Below are 19,117 nucleotides of genomic sequence, written 5' to 3' on the forward strand. Positions count from 1 at the left end.
GCTGCTAATGAGATGTGGTGTATTCACAGCATGATTTGTTCCACTTGTATATGCAAAATAGCAAGGTGAGGAGGTAAATATATTAACTCTTTACACACAGAGAAACACATTATAGTTGAGTGATTGAAACTGCAGTTCAACATCATACGCAATTAACTAATGCATGTTGTTCAATCAAGCCTAGTACAATCTTTGTAATTATTGTTATTACATCAATTTGAAAAACACTTTTAATCAATTTGGTTTTAATAAATTTCCCATGTGTATTTTACTTTTGTGTGCATTATGTTGTCAGTGCAGTTATTTGTCATTTGACAGAAAAAAGGGACAGAACATACTGAGGATGGTGCAAGTATCGATTACATCTGGTTTATCAGTAACTTTTTATACTCTGTAGCAAACTAACAAGAAGTGATTGGCTGTTTGGAAGGCGTAGGGGTGGCAGTGGTGGTGTCGTACGGTTTCTGATGTGTGTGTGTGTGTGTGTGTATGTGTGTGTGTGTGTTACCATGTGTATGGTTTGTTCTAACAGGGACTCCTGACAAGTGAAATGAACCAGTTGTCCTATTCAACCAATAGCCACAGCTGCTTTGTACTACGATAATTGAACCATACACATTGCTTATCTCTAAAAAAGTCATTGGATGTTCACTAGGCTGGATCTTATTTTCATCCCCTCTTTCCTCAGAGCCTGACACATAGGTACGCTTCCTCCAAACATTGTTGTGTGTGTTGCATTTGTGATAGTTGTACACATTTTGGTCAGTATCATGTATGAATTACAGTTTGTGTACTGAGTTGTTTTTGGAGTCGTATTTTGTTGGACGGAGAACATGATGCTCCTCTCCATTGTCCAAACTGATTATGGGAGTAAACAAATCGTAATGATTTGCTTGATTGAATTTAAGCAATTTACCTTGTTTGACAAGAACATAATGAGCTTTTCTTTGTGTGTGTGAGTGGTTTTATTCAGTTGATTACATACTCTTTTTGCGTAACAGATGACCCTGACTACTGGCTTATTTCACAATCAGTGCAGACATTATTCATATGTTTGTATTTGCAGGTGCTTGTTTTTTAACCATTGAGGACTCTTTTTTCTTTGTTGCCCCAACTGACTTAATAATATAGTGGATCATTCCTGACACGATAAAATATATTAGCTTTCTTTTTTTAATACACTGTATTCACTCTCACCTGGGTGCATGATTTGACCACCACAAAAAAAAGAAAAAGAAAAGATTTGCAGTATAAATCCCTGCTTAACCTACTTTGTGTTTCATAGTGTGAATCGTGAATGGCTGTAGCATACAGTGCATTACTTGTGCGAGTGTGAGGTGGGAGAATATAATTGTGTAGTTGTGGATTAGAAGCGAGAGTGAAAATGATTCATAGGGGAAAGTGGGAAAGGCATGAGAGAGGGTGCAAGAAGTGGGGAGCTAAAAGGATCGTGCTGAGATGGCTGATTGCTCTCTGGGGAGTCCGATGGGAGGGAAACTGAGAGGAGAATTCAGGCAGATGGGATAGGGTGGATGTTTTCAGACATGTAGTCCCTTATGAGTGCGGCTGCTTTGTTTCCTTTGTGAAGTTGTCAGGGCAAATGGAATTAAACACACACACACATACACACACACACAAACACACACACACACACACACACATATATATCGACTCACACAAAATACACTTTAACTAATTGGATGAAGCTCATGCCTGCATTTGTTCATATTCATTTTCAGTTCTACAATATATAATATAATATTTCTACTTTGGGTTTCAGTACAGTCCTATCAGTCTGTTTCTATTTCTCCAGAATAGAAATATTCTTGTATTGATTTTTAGTTCAGTTTTCTAAACATGAATAACATTACCTTAATTGGACTGATTATGCAAGATGCTTATTACACATTAGCAACATGCATTTATAGATGAAAGATATAAAACATATTGATAGAGGGAACCAATTACTAGGCAACCAAGTCCTTGTCAGTAATGCTTGCTTATTTTGCAAATAGCTTTCAATTTAGATAAGCTTTATTGGCATGGATTATAATGTTGCATTATTGATATGATTTGATGTGAATTATTACATTTTACACAAGAAAACCAAAGAGATAATTATGACTCAATTTTACTGTCTTTCCTGACATAAAAAGAGGAACAGAAATTATTTAGTCTGTAAATGTAATATGTATCAGCTTGAGAAAGAGGTAGATTAAAAAGAGAGAGAAGAGTGTTGACTTCTCTCTAAGGAATTAAATTATTTGTATTTCTATAACGTTCATATCATTGCTTTTTTGTTGTCTCAATTTATAGATTGGCAGAATTGTTCAGTGTGGGCAGTTTGAAATATTATTCCTAATCTAGCCAAAAGATAATGTGCACTGACATATTATCAATTTGCTTAATCATCTAACAAGAAGAAATAGCTGCAGTGTAAATGTGTGTGTGTGTGTGTGTGTGTGTGTGTGTGTGTGTGTGTGTGTGTGTGTGTGTGTGTGTGTGTGTGTGTGTGTGTGTGTGTGTGTGTGTGTGTGTGTGTGTGTGTGTGTCTGAGAGCAGGGTGGTTCAGGCAGATGTGTTTTAGCTAATACAGCCTGAGAGCAGCTGGGCAGGGCAGGGCTGATAGACCCAATGACATCATCCAAAGAGAGAGAGAGAGAGATACTGGGAGCGTACGAGCGAGCTTGCCTAAGGCAGTGAAAGGAAGCAGGCCAGCTCAGATAGAGAAGAGAGCGGCATGAGAGTGGGACAGTGTGTGTGTGTGTGTGTGTGTGTGAACGGGAGAGGACCAGACAGCATTCACTTGACTTTGACAGGAATATAGGACTCCGCCTAGAAGATTTTCTCTCCAGTTTTTGCCCCCTCTTCCATTATACCTCTCCCCCTCCCCCTTCCCCCTTTCCCCTTTCCCCCCTCATCCTCTGGCAGTTATCCCCCTGCTCCTGCTTCAGGCGGCTTCTCCGGGCATGCTCCTTAAGCCAAAGTATGGCCGCTTTCGCAACGAGTCTGTGACCTCCTCTGACGACCTGATGCAGAGCTTAGCCATGAGTGGCAAAGTTGTGGCCACACCGGTGGGCCCCTCCTCCACCCCGAGCCTTCCTCTGCCTCCCCTGCCTCCTCTGGATCCCAGCGCCAGGTCCTCCTCCTCTGCTGGGGCTACAGCCCTGGCCGACTCCCCTTGTCTGGATGGAGAACAGGATGCCACCACAACCTTCTGCATGCTTATTCCTAAGATGCCCCAGTGGAAGTTTTCCAACTCTCTGCTCAGCCGGAGCCCATCCAACTCCAGCTCCAGCTCTAGCTCTAGCAAGGACTCGGGCAAGGCAGCAGCAGCAGCAGCTGCTTCCCACTCCTCCTCTTCATCATCAAACATGCCCAGTGGTGTGATCTCAGCCAGTGGCCCAGTAGCCAGTCTAGCTGCGGTGCTTAACTCCTGTGACCCTGTGTGTGTCACCCCCTGTTCCTTACAGGCCATTCGTGGGCAGAGAGCAGTAGCAGTGGCAAACTCTGCCAGTCCAGGGGGGCATGGATTTGGGGCCACGGAGGCAATGGCGAGCCTTGGCAGTTCCAGCAGTTCCAGATCAGGAATGAACCGCAGGGCAAGGGTGGAAGGCATGTGGCTGGGAGGAGAGGACTTCAACCAGAAGGGCAGCTTTATCCACAAACCCTCCCAAGGCTGGTTGCACCCTGACAAGAAGATTGCAGGACCAGGGGCCTCTTATATCGTCAGGGTGAGTCAGTTGGCCCTTTTACAGGCCACCTTATTTGAATACATACTGTATATATTTCCAATATAAAGGAAGCGAAACATGCACTTAATTCAGGATGTCTTTTGAAAATATGCACAACCAATTTTTCTTTTTTCTGGTGCTCACAACAACTCCCTCCTTACAGAAAAAACAGCTAATCACATATTAATGAACCCATTTAAAGGTTTCACTATCTTGGTGGGAAACAAAAGGACACCATGGTGCCAGGCAGTTTGTTATGCAGCTCATGTGGCGAGGGCTGGGGAATACATAATTTAATCCTGATAGATGGCTTGGCGTGGCTGGTTGGGGAGACTGCGTCAGGATAGCACACAGGCGTCAGGAGAAAGATAAACCATGAAATTATGTGTACAGACCACAGTATGGATTGTTATTCTACAGCATTGTTTACCAAAGGTTATATGCATCATACTATACTTAAAGCAAGAACCATCTCTATTTATAATGCTTGTAACCTACATCTGACTCTAAGCTCCCACTGTAAGCTTGTTGGAGCGGTGTTCTTTGTGTGAGTTCGGGATTGTTTACATTCATGTGTGGAACAAGTCAATAAGATTTTATCAAGAAAAATGTATTTACAATCCCTCAGCATAGTGACTCTTAATTTTCTAACTGGTCTTGCCATTAAATTATCTTAATGCAGAATATTTGTACAAATATTACACAAACTCTTACAGAAAGGATGCTGGGTTGCTGGGTTGCCCCACCAGAAAGATGACAGTGATTATAACTGAAATAATTTTGTATATTAAAAAAACAAACAAATCTACCGGTGTGTACTGCTGATTTGCGTTTACAAAGGGTTACCATACCAAGCAGACTGCTTGACGTCGATGTCAATGATCTCCCCTTAGCGATCCCCCTTGCCTGTTCACCTCCACCCCTCTTGGACTGCTCTTCTCCCCTCTTCTCCTCCTCAAACTAATGACATGGCTCTTGATTAGCCCAGTCTGAGGCCCAAGCACGCTTTCTAATGGCATTATACAGGCACCATTCATTCCTATATTCAATTACATTTAATCACAGTCAGCATCATGTGATGTGGAAGAGGATGGTTGGACTGGTATGGGAGGGGTCCATCTGGGATCAGTGATGAGTACGTATGAGCTCTCATCACCATGCAAGACTTTCCTTACAGCGCATCACAAGTGCTCCTCTTATATTTGATTGATATTTAATTTAATTGCCAAGCTTTTAACAGCTTTATTGTTGTCAGGTGGCAATCATTTTAGATGACCTGTGTGAGCTTGTGCTTGAAACCTGTTTCATGGCAGCTGAAGCTGTACTATATGTGCGATTCAGTGGTCAATCTATGTAGCGAGGAGTACTTGCTGCATGTATTAGTGTCAAAATGACAGTAGATTTCTGCTGCGTAGCCTGCGCTGTGCCATTTATAATCAGCATAGCCACCACAGTGGACAGCCCTCCCTCTATTTCGTTTTCAGCGCCTTTCTCTCTCTTTTCACTCAAATACAGACAAACCAACACAAAAAAACAGCTGGAAAAGACACAAATATGATACTTGGTTTCCTCCTTTACACTTTCTCTCTTCCCACACAGCCATGTCAGGCTCTGTGTCTGGCCAGCATCTGCCATCTTACATAGCCAGGACACTACAGCAACAATCAGACAAAGCACTGCAGCTGCCAAAGCAGTTATCATTTAGAGAGCTTTACTAAAACCAGACTGCTATAATTTTATACTGTTCCCGTACAATCTGCTGCACAGTATTTCCCTGACAAATTATAAAATCTGTAACCTGTCACATAATTTTCTGTTGCTACTGATGCAGTATCCAAAAAGTTATTCCACCATATGGAGTGGATGACTAGCTAAGTGTATTGTAGCATTGTAGCATATGCTGGGACTAGTGCACAAAAGTGTGAAATTAGAAGAAACGGTACTTTCAGCAATGTAGAAAATGTATCACTTTACCTCTCACAACATGAATCACAAAAGATAGGATATGTAAGCTACTGAACTGTTAAAAAAAGAGAAGATATTAGATAATAAACTGGACTCAGGATATGATCTACAGAGCTGACAGCCGTTGTACATAGCTATTGTAAGGAAGTTTAAAAGTGGATGCCAGTGTTATTAAATTTCTGAAGAATGCCTGTCAAAGTCCCTGTAGCAATAAAAAATAACACGCTACAGACATGGCCAAAAGGATAGGAGTGCAGATAGAGTGATAGAAGACGGGATGCGTTACATCAGCAGATGAGTGTGTGACAATGGAGGCATTGGCAGAGAGAGGAAAAGAAAAAAGAGAGAGACAGTTTTCCTGATGGAAGACTTCCCCCATCTCCAAATCTGGTTAGAAAGCTCATTAAGCTCTTAGGCTCAAAGGCTGCTCTCTATCGCTCTCTGTTTGTTTGTATGGTCGCTGTGTGGTCTGTCTGCCATTGGTTGAACTCACAGTAACAAACCTGGAAATGAAAGTGAATATGACGTTGACTGAGCCAAAGTACTGTTGGGTGGACAGAATAAGAATTATGTACAGCTGCAACAAGTTATTTTCATAAAGAGTTTGGAAGATATCTGAAGTGTTTTATATCACAATATTTTTTAAATATGTCTTTTTAAGCAGCACTGGGCAACAATCAAGTGGCAGATATAAACACTCAATAAAAACAAATTCTGATCCACAGATGATAATCAGCGTCAACAGACGAGTACTCATATTGCTTCTCACCGTTAAAGTGTGAGGAAATTGTTACACTTTATTTCAGTGAATTGGTGTGATTCTTTTTATTCACTGTTGTTTACTTACATAGGTAGGGCACATCATTAATCACATCATCAATTAATGTTACATAGAAGGTTTTCATTCGTTGTTTCTTGACAGATGTACAGTACATTATATAGATGTTTTGTTATACCTAATGTTACTGTAAAGGCATTATGTGTTTGTTTACTGTTGATATTTACAGAAATGTGAAGTCATGGGTTGTATTCATCACCACATCTTATCATGTAAACTCCAAATATATTGCAAAGTACAGGACATCCTCACATGCATACACAAACACACTCACTCATAGCATCCCCCAGAGGCCTAGGAGGCTTCAGTTTGTCCATGATTCGGAGCTCTGAGTGCTACTAATCTAGTCAAGGTGCCATTAGCACCCCAACCTGACAGCCATTACAAAGCTGCTCAGCTGGCTGCTAGCCACTGGAGTACACTTAAATGCCCTATGTGGATCTGAGTTGGACTGTGATGCATTGTTGTAAATAGTCATTTTTTCCAATAGAAGATAACATATTACACCCTCCAAGAATGTCCTTTTTGGAACTTGTTACTGCACATGCAGTATTTTCTATAAATGTTTATAGTGAAAATAGACAATTTCAATACTTTTTAAACATGCATTAGACATCTAGCGGAACTGACTCTCCAGGAATTGAATATAGTCTAATTCATTCAAAAGCACCTTTTAATTAATGTATAATCTAAACCTGAAAATAAGAATCGTGTTTTTGTTACCTTAGAATGAGCCCTTTATATCTACAAAGGGAGCAGGTCCCCTTCCACAGAGCCCACCATGTTGCACCACTATGTTCGTACAGTAGCCCAGAATGGACAAACCAAACACTAGTTCTAGAGAGGGCCTTTTTTTTCTCGAGTTTCACGGCCACCGCAGGTTCTCATACATGCTTGAAAGGTGACTGAGAGGGAAGGGGTATTCAGTTGGTTGCAATCAAGCGGTTACCTACAGGGCGGCAGAAGTGCCCAAATGTGCAGTTCCTTGAATGGCCACTTGAGGCTGATTCCACTAGGTCCCACATATTGGTCCTTTACTCAAATGTTTTCTTTTTTTAATAATTTGCAGCATTTGTGTTTGAAGATAGTTCATATTTGAGATGGTGAATCTATAATTTTTTAATACATGACAAGTTCACCTGTCTTCTGCTATATTTGAAAACATATATTTTTTTAATTGTTCTATTTTGTGTGTCTGTCTTTGTAGTACATGGGCTGCATTGAAGTACTGAAGTCAATGCGTTCCCTGGACTTCAACACACGGACCCAGGTGACGAGGTAAGCTGTTAACCAACTGGCTTGATAGCGGGAGTGAGTCAGAAAAATTCGATCCAAGATTTCAAATTGCTTTCAGTTGTATGTCAGTTCTGGGCTTCATATTCACATTATCAGGAAGTCAATGTGGTGTGAGGCGTGATCTCTAAATATGTTACTTTTGCTGCACCAAGCTTTAAAAATAGAGTCACACCTGCAACTAACATTTGGGGAAATTATAAAACTTTCCTGTTTTTTTAAGTAATAGCAACACAAATTTGTAAATATAGTATTTTCTAGTCATTTCACTAAAACCTGCTCAATCAGTTCCTCTGGAAATGTAATGCCAATTCAAGTATTAAAAATGAAATCAAAACTAAAGTCACAGATGGTGCTGTGGTGCGGCAATAGAGAGACAAACAAAACTACTGTATGTGTTCAGTGGCATGACGGGTCATGATTTGCTTATGTATAAAATGTATTGTGGCCAAGGTCTTTAGTATATATCTGTGTCATTGTGTTTTTTATGCCTTCCACGTGATGTTATTGTTATAAAAGCATGGGAGACATGCACTCCCCTGCTCCCTGTCTGTCTCTCACCCTCCTCTCTCTCTCTCTCTCTCCTCCACAATCGATCGGCAGTAATCGGAGCCCACCAAGGCTTAAGTGCAGGGGGGGAGGAGGCAGCAGGGATGGAGTGATAGAGAGAGAGATGTATTATTGATGATGTTCGCTAATGACTATGGAAAGCTGCAGTGGTCCCCATGAACGCACCCTTTTGGATAATGTCTGCGGCTGTAACTTCTTGAAGGGGGGGGGGGGGGGTCAAAACAAAACTGTAACACAAAACATTAGCAAATGGAGACTCCATACTGACTGTAGCACAGCCTAACCCTGCATCCAGTGTTGCCAACTCCTCAGTAAGGAAAGTAGCTATTGGCTGTCCTAAAAGTCGCTAGAAGGCGCTAAATGACGTCATCACCGAATTTGCATAATTTTCGATTTGCGCGTAATTATAATGGACGCTGTAGGAGAGAGGAATAACATAAAAAAAACCTAAATATGTTTAGAACTACAAATTTATATTCTTATGTTGAGTATTGGTTTGTTTTTTTAAATTTAAATCAATTTTGTTCTATATTGTTAAATGTCAGAGTATTACATTTAATCAAAAGACTGTTATGCAGGGTGGAATTGCGCAATTTATTTGCAGTCTGGGTGCGGAGTGGTGTGGGTCTCCTCTCTGCTCTGACTGCAGCTGGGTCTGCTGCGAGAGGCTACTGTGAACCTGACTGCCTGTGCGTGCTTTGGGACGGGGGAGGGGCTGACGGCAGCACCCGCAGCTGGTTGAGGACAGTAACTGCAGAGCTATACGTCCTTTCACTTCAGTCTCTAAAACACCAGAAAACTCTCCAATAACACCAGAAAAAGTCGCTAGATTTGTCGCTAGTCGCTTTTGAGAAAAAAAGTCGCTAAGACGGTTTGGAAAGTCGCCAGATTTAGCGAGAAAGTCGCCAAGTTGGCAACACTGCCTGCATCAGGTTCAGCTGCAGTTACGATTGTTTTGATGATGATAAACAGGTCTTGTTTTTGCACTGTTTTATACTTGTCCTCACTCAAATTCAGTGTGGCCTTTTTTATTTTTTTAAAAAGATGTCCAATTTTTGTAATTTTGTGCTAACGATATGTGTCCTGACTCCCTGGGGAAAAGGGCACTGCCCATCTGTCCAACAAGGCCAAAGATCAATGATCGATCAATCAATCTAACAAACTTCACAGGATATTTGAATGTGTGAATTGTGGTAAACACAGCCTGGATGCAATTCACAATCAGCATATAACTGTCCTGATGTGTTTTGGTTTTTGTTAGCTTAGAGACCTGTTGAAAAGGTAATTTTCTCCTGGAAAACTACAACAAACCATTCAGTAGTTGTCAGAATTTCAAAAATGTACTTTATCTCCTGGATTTTAAGAAGTTACATCCCAACAACAGTGCTCTCTGTGTCACAGTGTGAAACAGCAACACTAGAGATAATGAGTCACAGCATTTTATTGTAGGAATTGCAAACAAAAACAACAGCCCATCTCTCTCCTCCTCCCTCTGCCCTTGTATCACCATGAGTCATTCCAACTATTGTGGTGTTTTTCAAAAATCCCTGAGAAGACCTTTACTCGAGATGGGGCCCTGGACGCTGCTTTTTAAATATTTACGAGTCACTTGATAGGGGCAACTGGGTTCTCGACTGCTGTCCCCACCGTCCCCTGGCAGAGCATGAACTCCAGCCTCAAATTCACATCATGTCTTACTCCTGCCATCAGACACAAAGGGGACAGATGCCTTAAACGCCCATTAGGCTGCCATTCTTGAGAGTTTTCAGAAAAAGCTGTATCATGTCTGCAGAGAAAATTGCTCTGAGAATAGATGCCCTGAAGAAGCATAAAAACACGTGGAATTGCACAAACTCTAGATACCTTATTGTTTCCTCTTCTCTAATTCAAAAGGGAGGTAAAACTGAAGCTTCATAAACAATCATTGATGATAACTGTTGTTTTTTTGTATGGCCTTTTAACATCAGTAGTAACAAGGGCTAGTTTAGTATTTGTGAACAGAGAAGCTAGAAACCTTTTTTGACCTTTAATCTGTGACCTATAACCTTAGCCTAAGGGAAGGCACACAAAGCCTCTGTTCATGTTTAACCTTAGGCTTTTCCGTTATTCTGATGCAGCAGTATTGTGTAGCCCTGAACACAATCTGTTATACTTACAATACTTATTTTTGTTGCTGGGTTGTTGATATTTAGGGTACACAGCCAACATTAATCCACATGAGTTTTAGATCATAAATGTGTCCTAGTTGAATGTTGATCATTATGTTCCCACTATGGTTTGACCTCTGACCTTTTTTCATTCCTGTAATTAGGGAAGCTATCAACAGGCTCTGTGAAGCTGTGCCAGGTGGAAAGGGGGCTTGGAGGAAGAAGGTCACTAGTAAACTTACAATCCTACTGTGCATGTTTCATTGTTTCGTAATGATATTTACTAGTAATCTTTATAGAATTTATGACAGGGCAGAGCAATGATTGTAAGAAACTTAAGACTGTGTATGAGAGTCAGTATGGTACAGATAACTTATTGTATTATGCTTTGTGAATGTTTTTGATTCAATAAAACAAAGTATATGTTACTCTAAGCAGGTTTAAGCAGGTTCTCTCATGATAAATACAGTATATGTGACATTTCCTGAGTACAACTGCAGTTTAATTTTGGGAGTGTAGTTCAGAATTTTGACTGCATCTTTGTCATGTAGGCGCAGAACAAAGCTCTCCAGTCCGTCATGGGGAAGAGTAACCTGCGCTTCGCAGGCATGAGCATTGCAGTCCATATTTCCACAGACGGCCTCTGTCTGCTCATCCCTACTACACGACAGGTATGATGCTAAAGTTGAAGCTTCCAGTAGCCAAATGTCACTGTCCACTGTCAACACATCCAGTGACTACAACTAAATTAATAATCTGATATTTGTGAAAACTGTATCCAATACTTTCTTCAATAAATAGGCATGGTTTGTCATGAGTTAATTAATTTAATTAATTTATAAGTCTTTGTTTTACTGAAGAATGTCAATGCCTCATGATGTTCAGGACATTTCTGCTCTCTCTAATGTGTAATGTAAAATTACTGAATCATTTTAATTGTAGGTATGAAAATGATTACATTTTAGATGTAATTGGTTCAAAATTTGGATTAGTCAAACTCTAATCTATATTTCATTGCGGCACTTGACCCATTGTTGTCTTGCCTATATATGTTGTATATGACAACATATATGGAAAGAGAGAATATTGGAAAACCTCCACCTCTGTTTTATCCACTTGTGTCTTACAGGTGATAGCGCAACATCCCATGCAGTCCATCTCATTTGCCTCAGGGGGAGACACAGTGAGTGAAGTGTATTACTCCTTGCCCTCCTTCATATTGTTGGAATGGGCATCTTTGCTGCCTACGTATATCTGAATGGATTGCATTTGACTGGCTTATAATATGACTGAAGAATCAATAAGAGCTTTAATTTAGTTATATAGATGCCTAGTTTATTTGATCTAATTGAATTTTTCTCCTGAATGTTGCAGGACACGCCTGATTATGTTGCATACGTGGCCAAAGACCCGGTGAATCAGAGAGGTATGTCCTGAAAAGCTTCTTTTAAAGATCACCGCTTGTTTCATAACCAAACACATACAACAGCTTATTGTGTCTTAAAAATGGATTTCACAGGCAGTGCTGCATCATAACTGCAATAATAGTTTCACCATTTAAATCCCCTTTCAGTTCTTGCTTTAAACATTTTCACCCCCATTAAAAAAAAACAACATTAAGTGTTTTGAAAAGAACATGTTTTAATAGAAGGCCTGGAGCTTTGTCCTAAAAGCTTGAAAAAAACTTTTATTCCACTAACTTTTTTTTGTCTCTCTCAGCATGCCACATCCTTGAGTGCTCAGATGGTTTAGCCCAGGGTGTCATCAGTACCATTGGCCAGGCTTTCGAGCTGCAGTTCAAACAGTACCTTCACAGTCCTCCTAAAACCATGGCGTCTATGGAGAGGTAACATGGAGCCCTGTCAAAAAAAAGATGACATCTGTGATAATAGAGGACAGATCACAAAAATGTTACTACAACCAAATCAGATAGACCACTATATGGGTTTAACAAGTATAAATACTAATAATACAGCATTAATGTAAATTAAAGCATCACAGTTGTACACCTGCAAACAGTTGTTGACACTATAAGAAGTGAGAACCCACTTCAGAGACACTTATTAATTCAGATGAATCGCTTATATTAGATCAGATAGATCGTTTAGATAGATTAGATAGATGTACAGTCAAGACATCGAACATAAAAGTGCTTTGTCACATTTTCCACCACAAAAACCTGATCCATAGTACAATTCTCTGATTTCTTTGTTATTCATTACAAGCAGATGTGATCATTTGGTCTTGTATTACCTCAAAATCCATTTAATAATATTGATCCTCACAGATATTCTCATCCTATTGCCAACCCTTAGGTGTTTCAGTCACTGCAGATACAGGAGGAACTCCAGACTGTCTTTCTGTTCTGGTTTCAAATTAACATCCTCCTGCTGCCAGCAGAAGCAGCTCTGGTGATCTATATAAACCTCGAGCAGATTTATATAGATCACTTTCGGATGTGGAGATGTCATCTGATAAGACCTAATCCATTTGAGAGCCCATATCTTTTTGTCCTATCATTATTATTACTATTAATATCACATATAGATAATATCTATAAATATAATTGCTGTTTAGATTATAAAAGTTGTGCCTTTTTACTTTCCTCCTTGGATCTTAACATTCTGGTTTTGTGGACTTCAGGTCTGTTAGGACAGAGGAGCCCATGTGGGGTGAGGATGATGACTTCTCTGAGCATGATTACTACAACAGCATCCCAGGGAAGGAGCCTCCTGTTGGGGGAGTGGTGGACTCGCGGCTCAGACCCAGTGGAGCCCTCCTCGGTCACATCCACACTCAGCCACAGAGCAAGATGGCAGCACAGGTGAATCTTCAGGCATGATTTTAGAAACAACATGAAGTTAAGATTGTATCTACAATGTTGCTGGAGTCAGTTTTTCCTCTTAAACGTAGTATTGCCTCCACTTCGTAATACATACACACAAATCATAAGTAATTCCCAACTTCAACTTCAAACTTTAATACAGACACAGTTAAGGCTTCATCTGGTCATTATCAAGTGGTGTGTGAATACTTGTTTAGCACAGAATGACACCCAGATTCAAGCGTACCTCCTTTATAAAACTGGTGATTGATGTTTTGCTGCTCCTTCCCAGTATTATTGATGTAGAATTAAACTGAAGGAGCATGAAAACATACTCCATAACTGGCCTCCTGATGTGCCTGCACCATAATTGCCAAAGACAGATATGATTACATAAAGAGTCTTGGCTCTTCTGTTACCTACTGCGTCAGAGAAATCATCTCTCTCTCTCTCTCTCTCTCTCTCTCTCTCTCTCTCTCTCTCTCTCTCTCTCTCTCTCTGCATCTTGTTCAAAATATGGTGACATGCTGTAGCTAATGTTTCAAAATAAAGTGCCTCAAAACTACATTATGTGTGGGAAAGAGATGAGAGTCGTTCATTCAGGTAGAGACAGACATTTATTTAGGCCTTGTTCTTCTGGTGTACATTTGGTTTTGCAGATGGGCTCACCGGCTAGAAGGGAGCAGTCATCTTACCCTCCTGGTCAGCTCTGCTATGAACTTCACTGGGACACAGAGACAAACAGCTCAGGTGAGACACCATGTGGCAGCAGGCAGGTATAACATCTAGAAAAATTAAATGTAATATTTCACACCAATGCATAAGAGAGCAGATTTCTCACTTTTGATAAAGCAATGGGCTTTAAAGAGAATAAATTGAAGGTTTTTAATTGGACTTGAGGAGTGTGTATGTGTGCTGCTCTCTCTCTTTCTCAAAATGTTTGAGACTTTTCTGACCTATTGTTGTATGAGTTTAGTCATCAGTGCCCTTTTTTGCCTAGCTGTTATTTTCACTCTAGCACAGACAGAAGCTCAGTGTTTGGACACTTCTAAGGATCCTTCTATGACTTGTGGTAGATATTGTCATATAAGGCTTCAGTAGAATGAAGGTTGGATTGTCCTCAAAGTTTTCTGGATTGCATCTGCAGCCTATTTGTTTCCACACATTTCTGAATTCATGAAGTAATCCTCTATCATTCAATCCTTTAATTTATTTTTCTAGCATTAACACAACCAAGTTATTCAAAACTATGAAAGTTTTGTATGTTTTCCTGAAGAAGTTATTTGTATGACCTTTTACTGTTGATTTTAAACATTGAATTTTCAAAAAAAATTATTAAAAAATGAAAAAAACTGATGCATTAATATAGTTTTAACACATACTGTATACGTTTCATTTTGCAAAAGTGTATCTACAGCCCAATGATGATCTAATTAAAGTAAGACAAATGATTAAGGATCAGAGTTAAGGGTGTCGAAAACATAGTTTTGATTTGGGGAAATTTCCCATAATTGCCAGCAGTTAGCATTTTAGATTTGTGAGAAGATTATTTGGCTTTAATTATGATATTTACCAGACACCTCCAGTTTAGTTTATTCTGAAACTGGCTTCATTATTGTAGCTTATTTGTGGAAATAATTTGAATACATACTATAGCTGTATACTATATACTGTAGCACTACAGCTGACAAGACTCAGTACTTTAAAATGGGTTTTTCACCACTAGAGGGGCCACAAAATAAGGTACATCCAAAATGTATCAGATAAACACACTACACCAACAGCGAGAGGTCAGTTGTGTATTTAGAGCAACTGTCTTTTCAGGTGTGACATCAGATGGTTACCTGTGTGCTGATGGCCAGCCACCAAGAGACTATGAGGAGCACCAGTATGTCAACACCCAGAGTTTGGAAAACCTGGATTCACTGGCACAGGGGCCCGATGGATACAGAGGGTCCAGGCCACCCGACAGTCCCAAGAAAGACCTGTTTGACATGAGTAAGTCCTGATATTTGGCATGACATAATCTGATCAAGGATAAAGTGAGGATTAACTTGTGTTTTTTATTTGAAAAATACTGTAGTGTACTCATTTTTAATTGGTGAAATAGGGTTTTCCTTTTTAATCAAGTGTCTAAGGTCCAAATGATTGAAATAGCAGCAAGGACCTCTGTGTTTGAATATCTGACCTCAATACTAGAAAGTATGCGACATGTCACCTGATAACTGCATACAGCATACTAATTTTTACCTCATGACCAGTTAGGTCCAAGTTTATACAAAAAAACATTCATTTGCTGCTGTATATGAGTTTGTTTCACTAATAACTTTTGGTAGATATGGGAATCTATAGGGTCAGGGATGCTCCTTTGCATTGCAATATAACATACTGATTATGATGGTGTGATAAGATTAATGTACTTTTACATGAAACTACTATATTTATTCTGATTACATTTTGCAGAACTGTTTTTTGTAGCTTATAGTTCCCCATGTAATAATCACTGACCTTTACTGTTTGACGCTCTGCTTTAGACTTTTATATTTTTTACTCACTGACTGCTTCATGTTTCCCAACAGGGCCCTTTGAGGATGCCTTGAAGCTCCACGAGGCCAGTAGCGTAGCTGTTGGTTCTGGTATATCCACTGCTGCTGGAGGTTGCAGGGCTCAGGCTGGAGGTGGAGGTGTGCAGGTCCTAGAAGACCAGTGGCCCAGCCCTCCACGCCGTCGAGCCCCTGTGGCCCCAAATGAGGAGCAGCTCCGCAGGGAGACCTGGTACCACAGCCGCATGAGCCGACGAGATGCAGAGAAACTCCTGGTCCGAGATGGAGATTTTCTCGTCCGGGAGAGCACGACCAACCCAGGACAGTATGTGCTAACTGGCATGCACTGTGGCCTGCCCAAACACCTACTGCTAGTGGACCCTGAGGGAGTGGTGAGTCTGGCAGCAAGCCACAACAGTTTCCCAAAAATATATTCACGACCCATCAAATACTACTGTCATTCAGTACTTTATGGCAAACACAATCACTTACTCTCCATCTCTTGGCTCTCCTCTATAAAGGTCCGGACCAAAGACATGTTATTTGAGAGCATTAGCCACCTAATCTCATATCACCTGAAGAATGAGCTGCCTATTGTTGCAGCAGAGAGTGAGCTCCATCTTAAACAGTTGGTGAGGAGAAAACAATGAGCCCTCTGGCCCTGCATGGGATGGTAAGCATATTGTGTATGTGAAGAATTGTGAAAATAATTTCTGATGATTAAGACTTTGGGAATTGGAGAGTAAAAACAAATATATATATATATATATATATTCATAAAGATTCTCAATAAAATGTTTTCAATAAATCTTGGGTGTTGTTCACCTGAGCAATACCTTCCTGCATGCTATAATACAGAAACATATTATCTAGTGTCCGACATTTGACAGTTGTATCTGCAAGCCAGCACAATAGCTTTTTTGACTTTTAGTCTGTGCCTAAAACAATGTCATCCTTCTTTGTCTCCCATATTCCAGTGTTGAATTATTCATTACCCATGGAAACCACAGAAAAAAAAACTGTATTTGGAAATCATTTCTCCTGGATGGATACTGTCTGCAACAAAGGATATCACTGATATTTTCTTTCCATTGACAAGTCTAACAAGGAGAGTGAGACATCTTCTTGTACTTTGCTGCCTTTTGGCTAGCAAGATCAACCAAACTGTCATAAACACAGCATGCTGCTCTAAAGCTAACAAATCAACCAGAATCCAGTTTGACTCATCCCAGAGCTGGAAAATTGTCCACCAAAAATATCAGAAATTAAAGAGAGGACTGTTTGGAGAGGACCCGACTTCAGTAAATCGCTCAGAGATTTGATGCACAGCGACAAAATGTCCTACAATGCCGTAATGTAATGTGCTTCCAGTCTACCAAGGCTTGCTTTACCAGTCAGTCACAGAGCGGTGAACCTGCTCCACTGTCGTCCACTGAACATATAAATGCACATCGCCAGAACAAAACTGTCACTGATTATCTGGTATACAGTATAACACATAGCAGCTGTCAGGTTCCATATTCAGTGGTTTATATCAGTAGAAATGCAAGAAGTGACATTACTGTGACAACTGAAGAAATGTATGTTTCACTGGGATGTAAAGACTGTTTCATGTTCACAGGTCTGCAGTACCTGACACTGAGATGGCACAATGGATACACACTAAGCATGATTCAGTGCTGGATTTATACGATTCAACCTAAACTACAAAATCCACTATTTTTATTTCTCCATGATAACCAAAGCACCAAAATCCCACTTTTTGTTACGGATGCTTTATAAAGTTGTGTTGAAAACATAAACCTATTATTACACTACTTGTTAGGTATGACTTGTCCCATTCTCTACAATGCAGTCATATTATATCTAGACAGCCACATGGACACACAGACCATTGTCTTGAAAGTGGGAATTTTCATCACATTTACCAAAAACTATCAGTCCTTTGTGTTGTGATTGTACGGAGTGACTTACTGTATGTGTTGTATAAACCTGTGAACAATATTCAGATGAATACTCAAATGAATACTACATCATGGGTTAAAAACAAAAACTCTGCATACAAACTCAGTATATCCATGCCTGTATTTCCCCCATCCCATCCAACTTCAGTGCCTTAATAACTACAGAGACAGGCAATTGTGTCAGAGTGTATAATGTGCATTTATGTATGCTCCTATTGCAAAAGAAGAGTTTTTCTTGCAATGCCAATGAATGAATGAACAAACAAACATCAGGATGATTAAGCTCTTATACTTGTGAACAGTAATGTAAGCTGCTCTTGTTTTGCAGTGAATGTTTAACACTGTCATGTCGTGATTGTCATTGTCTGTATGTGTGTTTAGTCCCCTCACTCCAAAGAGCACTCCTCTGCAGTGATTGATTTGAAAAACCAGGGATTTGGACAGCAAATTAAATCCTTTATTTGTCCCGGCTCAGGGAAATACATCACTTTATTGATTGTCCTATCCCGTGTTACTGTCTTTACATGTCAATTATCTTGTCTTGTTTCTGCTCCTTGGTTGATTGAACTGTAAGTTTGCCATCTGATATTATCCAGTCTAATGCTTTTAAATCTTGGCAACATATCTTTAATCAGGCCCTCTGCTGTTCTTCTTCTTCTTGCAGCCTCACAAATGCACAGAGAGATGAGGTGAGGGACAAACAATGAATACCTTTTTCAGATCTCCCCTTTTTGCTTTCTCAGGAATTTCTTGAATCTTGTCTTCTTTGATCAACATTAAATGCTTTTTCTCAATAAAAATGAACTGAAATGTTGGTACAATTAATGGAGTATTTTATCTATTTAAAGAGTCTTTGTATGTGCAGCTCAGCCGTAAGCCCAGCTGTACTATGTTCCATGCACTCGTGCTTCAATCCAAATTAAGACTTTGGATTTCCATCACCTAAAATAGATGTGAAGGACAGTGTAGAAATTGTATTTATGCATGAACCAAGTTACAAATGACAGGATCAACAGCAGAGCAATTTGTTTTTCAATTTTATTAAAACAATGTTATATAAAATCAGTAGGCTCAACACCTGATTCAATGTACCTGATTCCATCTTCTAAATGACCACTGTGTATCCACATTCAGTTTCAGCTACCATAAAACCCTGACATATAAGCTGCTCTCATTTAACTATAAAGGCACTCCACAATTCGATTTCTTCACTGCTTGGTTATCAGTCAAGCCTTAAGG

General features: G+C 39.9%; 1 protein-coding gene across 4 annotated transcripts; it reads left to right on the plus strand.

The window, feature by feature from the left end:
• The first annotated feature begins 516 nt into the window (after positions 1–516).
• Positions 517–18,695, plus strand: shc2 (SHC (Src homology 2 domain containing) transforming protein 2). Of its 4 annotated transcripts, none has more exons than XM_062424340.1 (14): positions 517–702; positions 2,932–3,734; positions 7,745–7,815; positions 10,712–10,772; positions 11,099–11,218; positions 11,677–11,730; positions 11,922–11,973; positions 12,267–12,393; positions 13,191–13,370; positions 14,021–14,121; positions 15,196–15,369; positions 15,951–16,306; positions 16,436–16,587; positions 16,892–18,695. In XM_062424340.1, exons 2-13 carry the CDS (start codon positions 2,970–2,972, stop codon positions 16,562–16,564), a joined length of 2,190 nt encoding a protein of 729 aa, XP_062280324.1. In that variant the 5' UTR covers positions 517–702; positions 2,932–2,969; the 3' UTR covers positions 16,565–16,587; positions 16,892–18,695. The 4 variants fall into 4 exon arrangements, with proteins under 4 accessions (XP_062280324.1, XP_062280325.1, XP_062280323.1 ...); XM_062424342.1 differs by having other exon boundaries at positions 519–702; positions 3,474–3,734; XM_062424341.1 differs by having other exon boundaries at positions 517–3,734; positions 13,191–13,371; positions 14,031–14,121.
• The last annotated feature ends 422 nt before the right edge of the window (positions 18,696–19,117 follow it).

The sequence above is a fragment of the Scomber scombrus genome, chromosome 8 (genome assembly GCF_963691925.1).
Source record: "Scomber scombrus chromosome 8, fScoSco1.1, whole genome shotgun sequence".
Taxonomy (NCBI): Eukaryota; Metazoa; Chordata; class Actinopteri; order Scombriformes; family Scombridae; genus Scomber; species Scomber scombrus.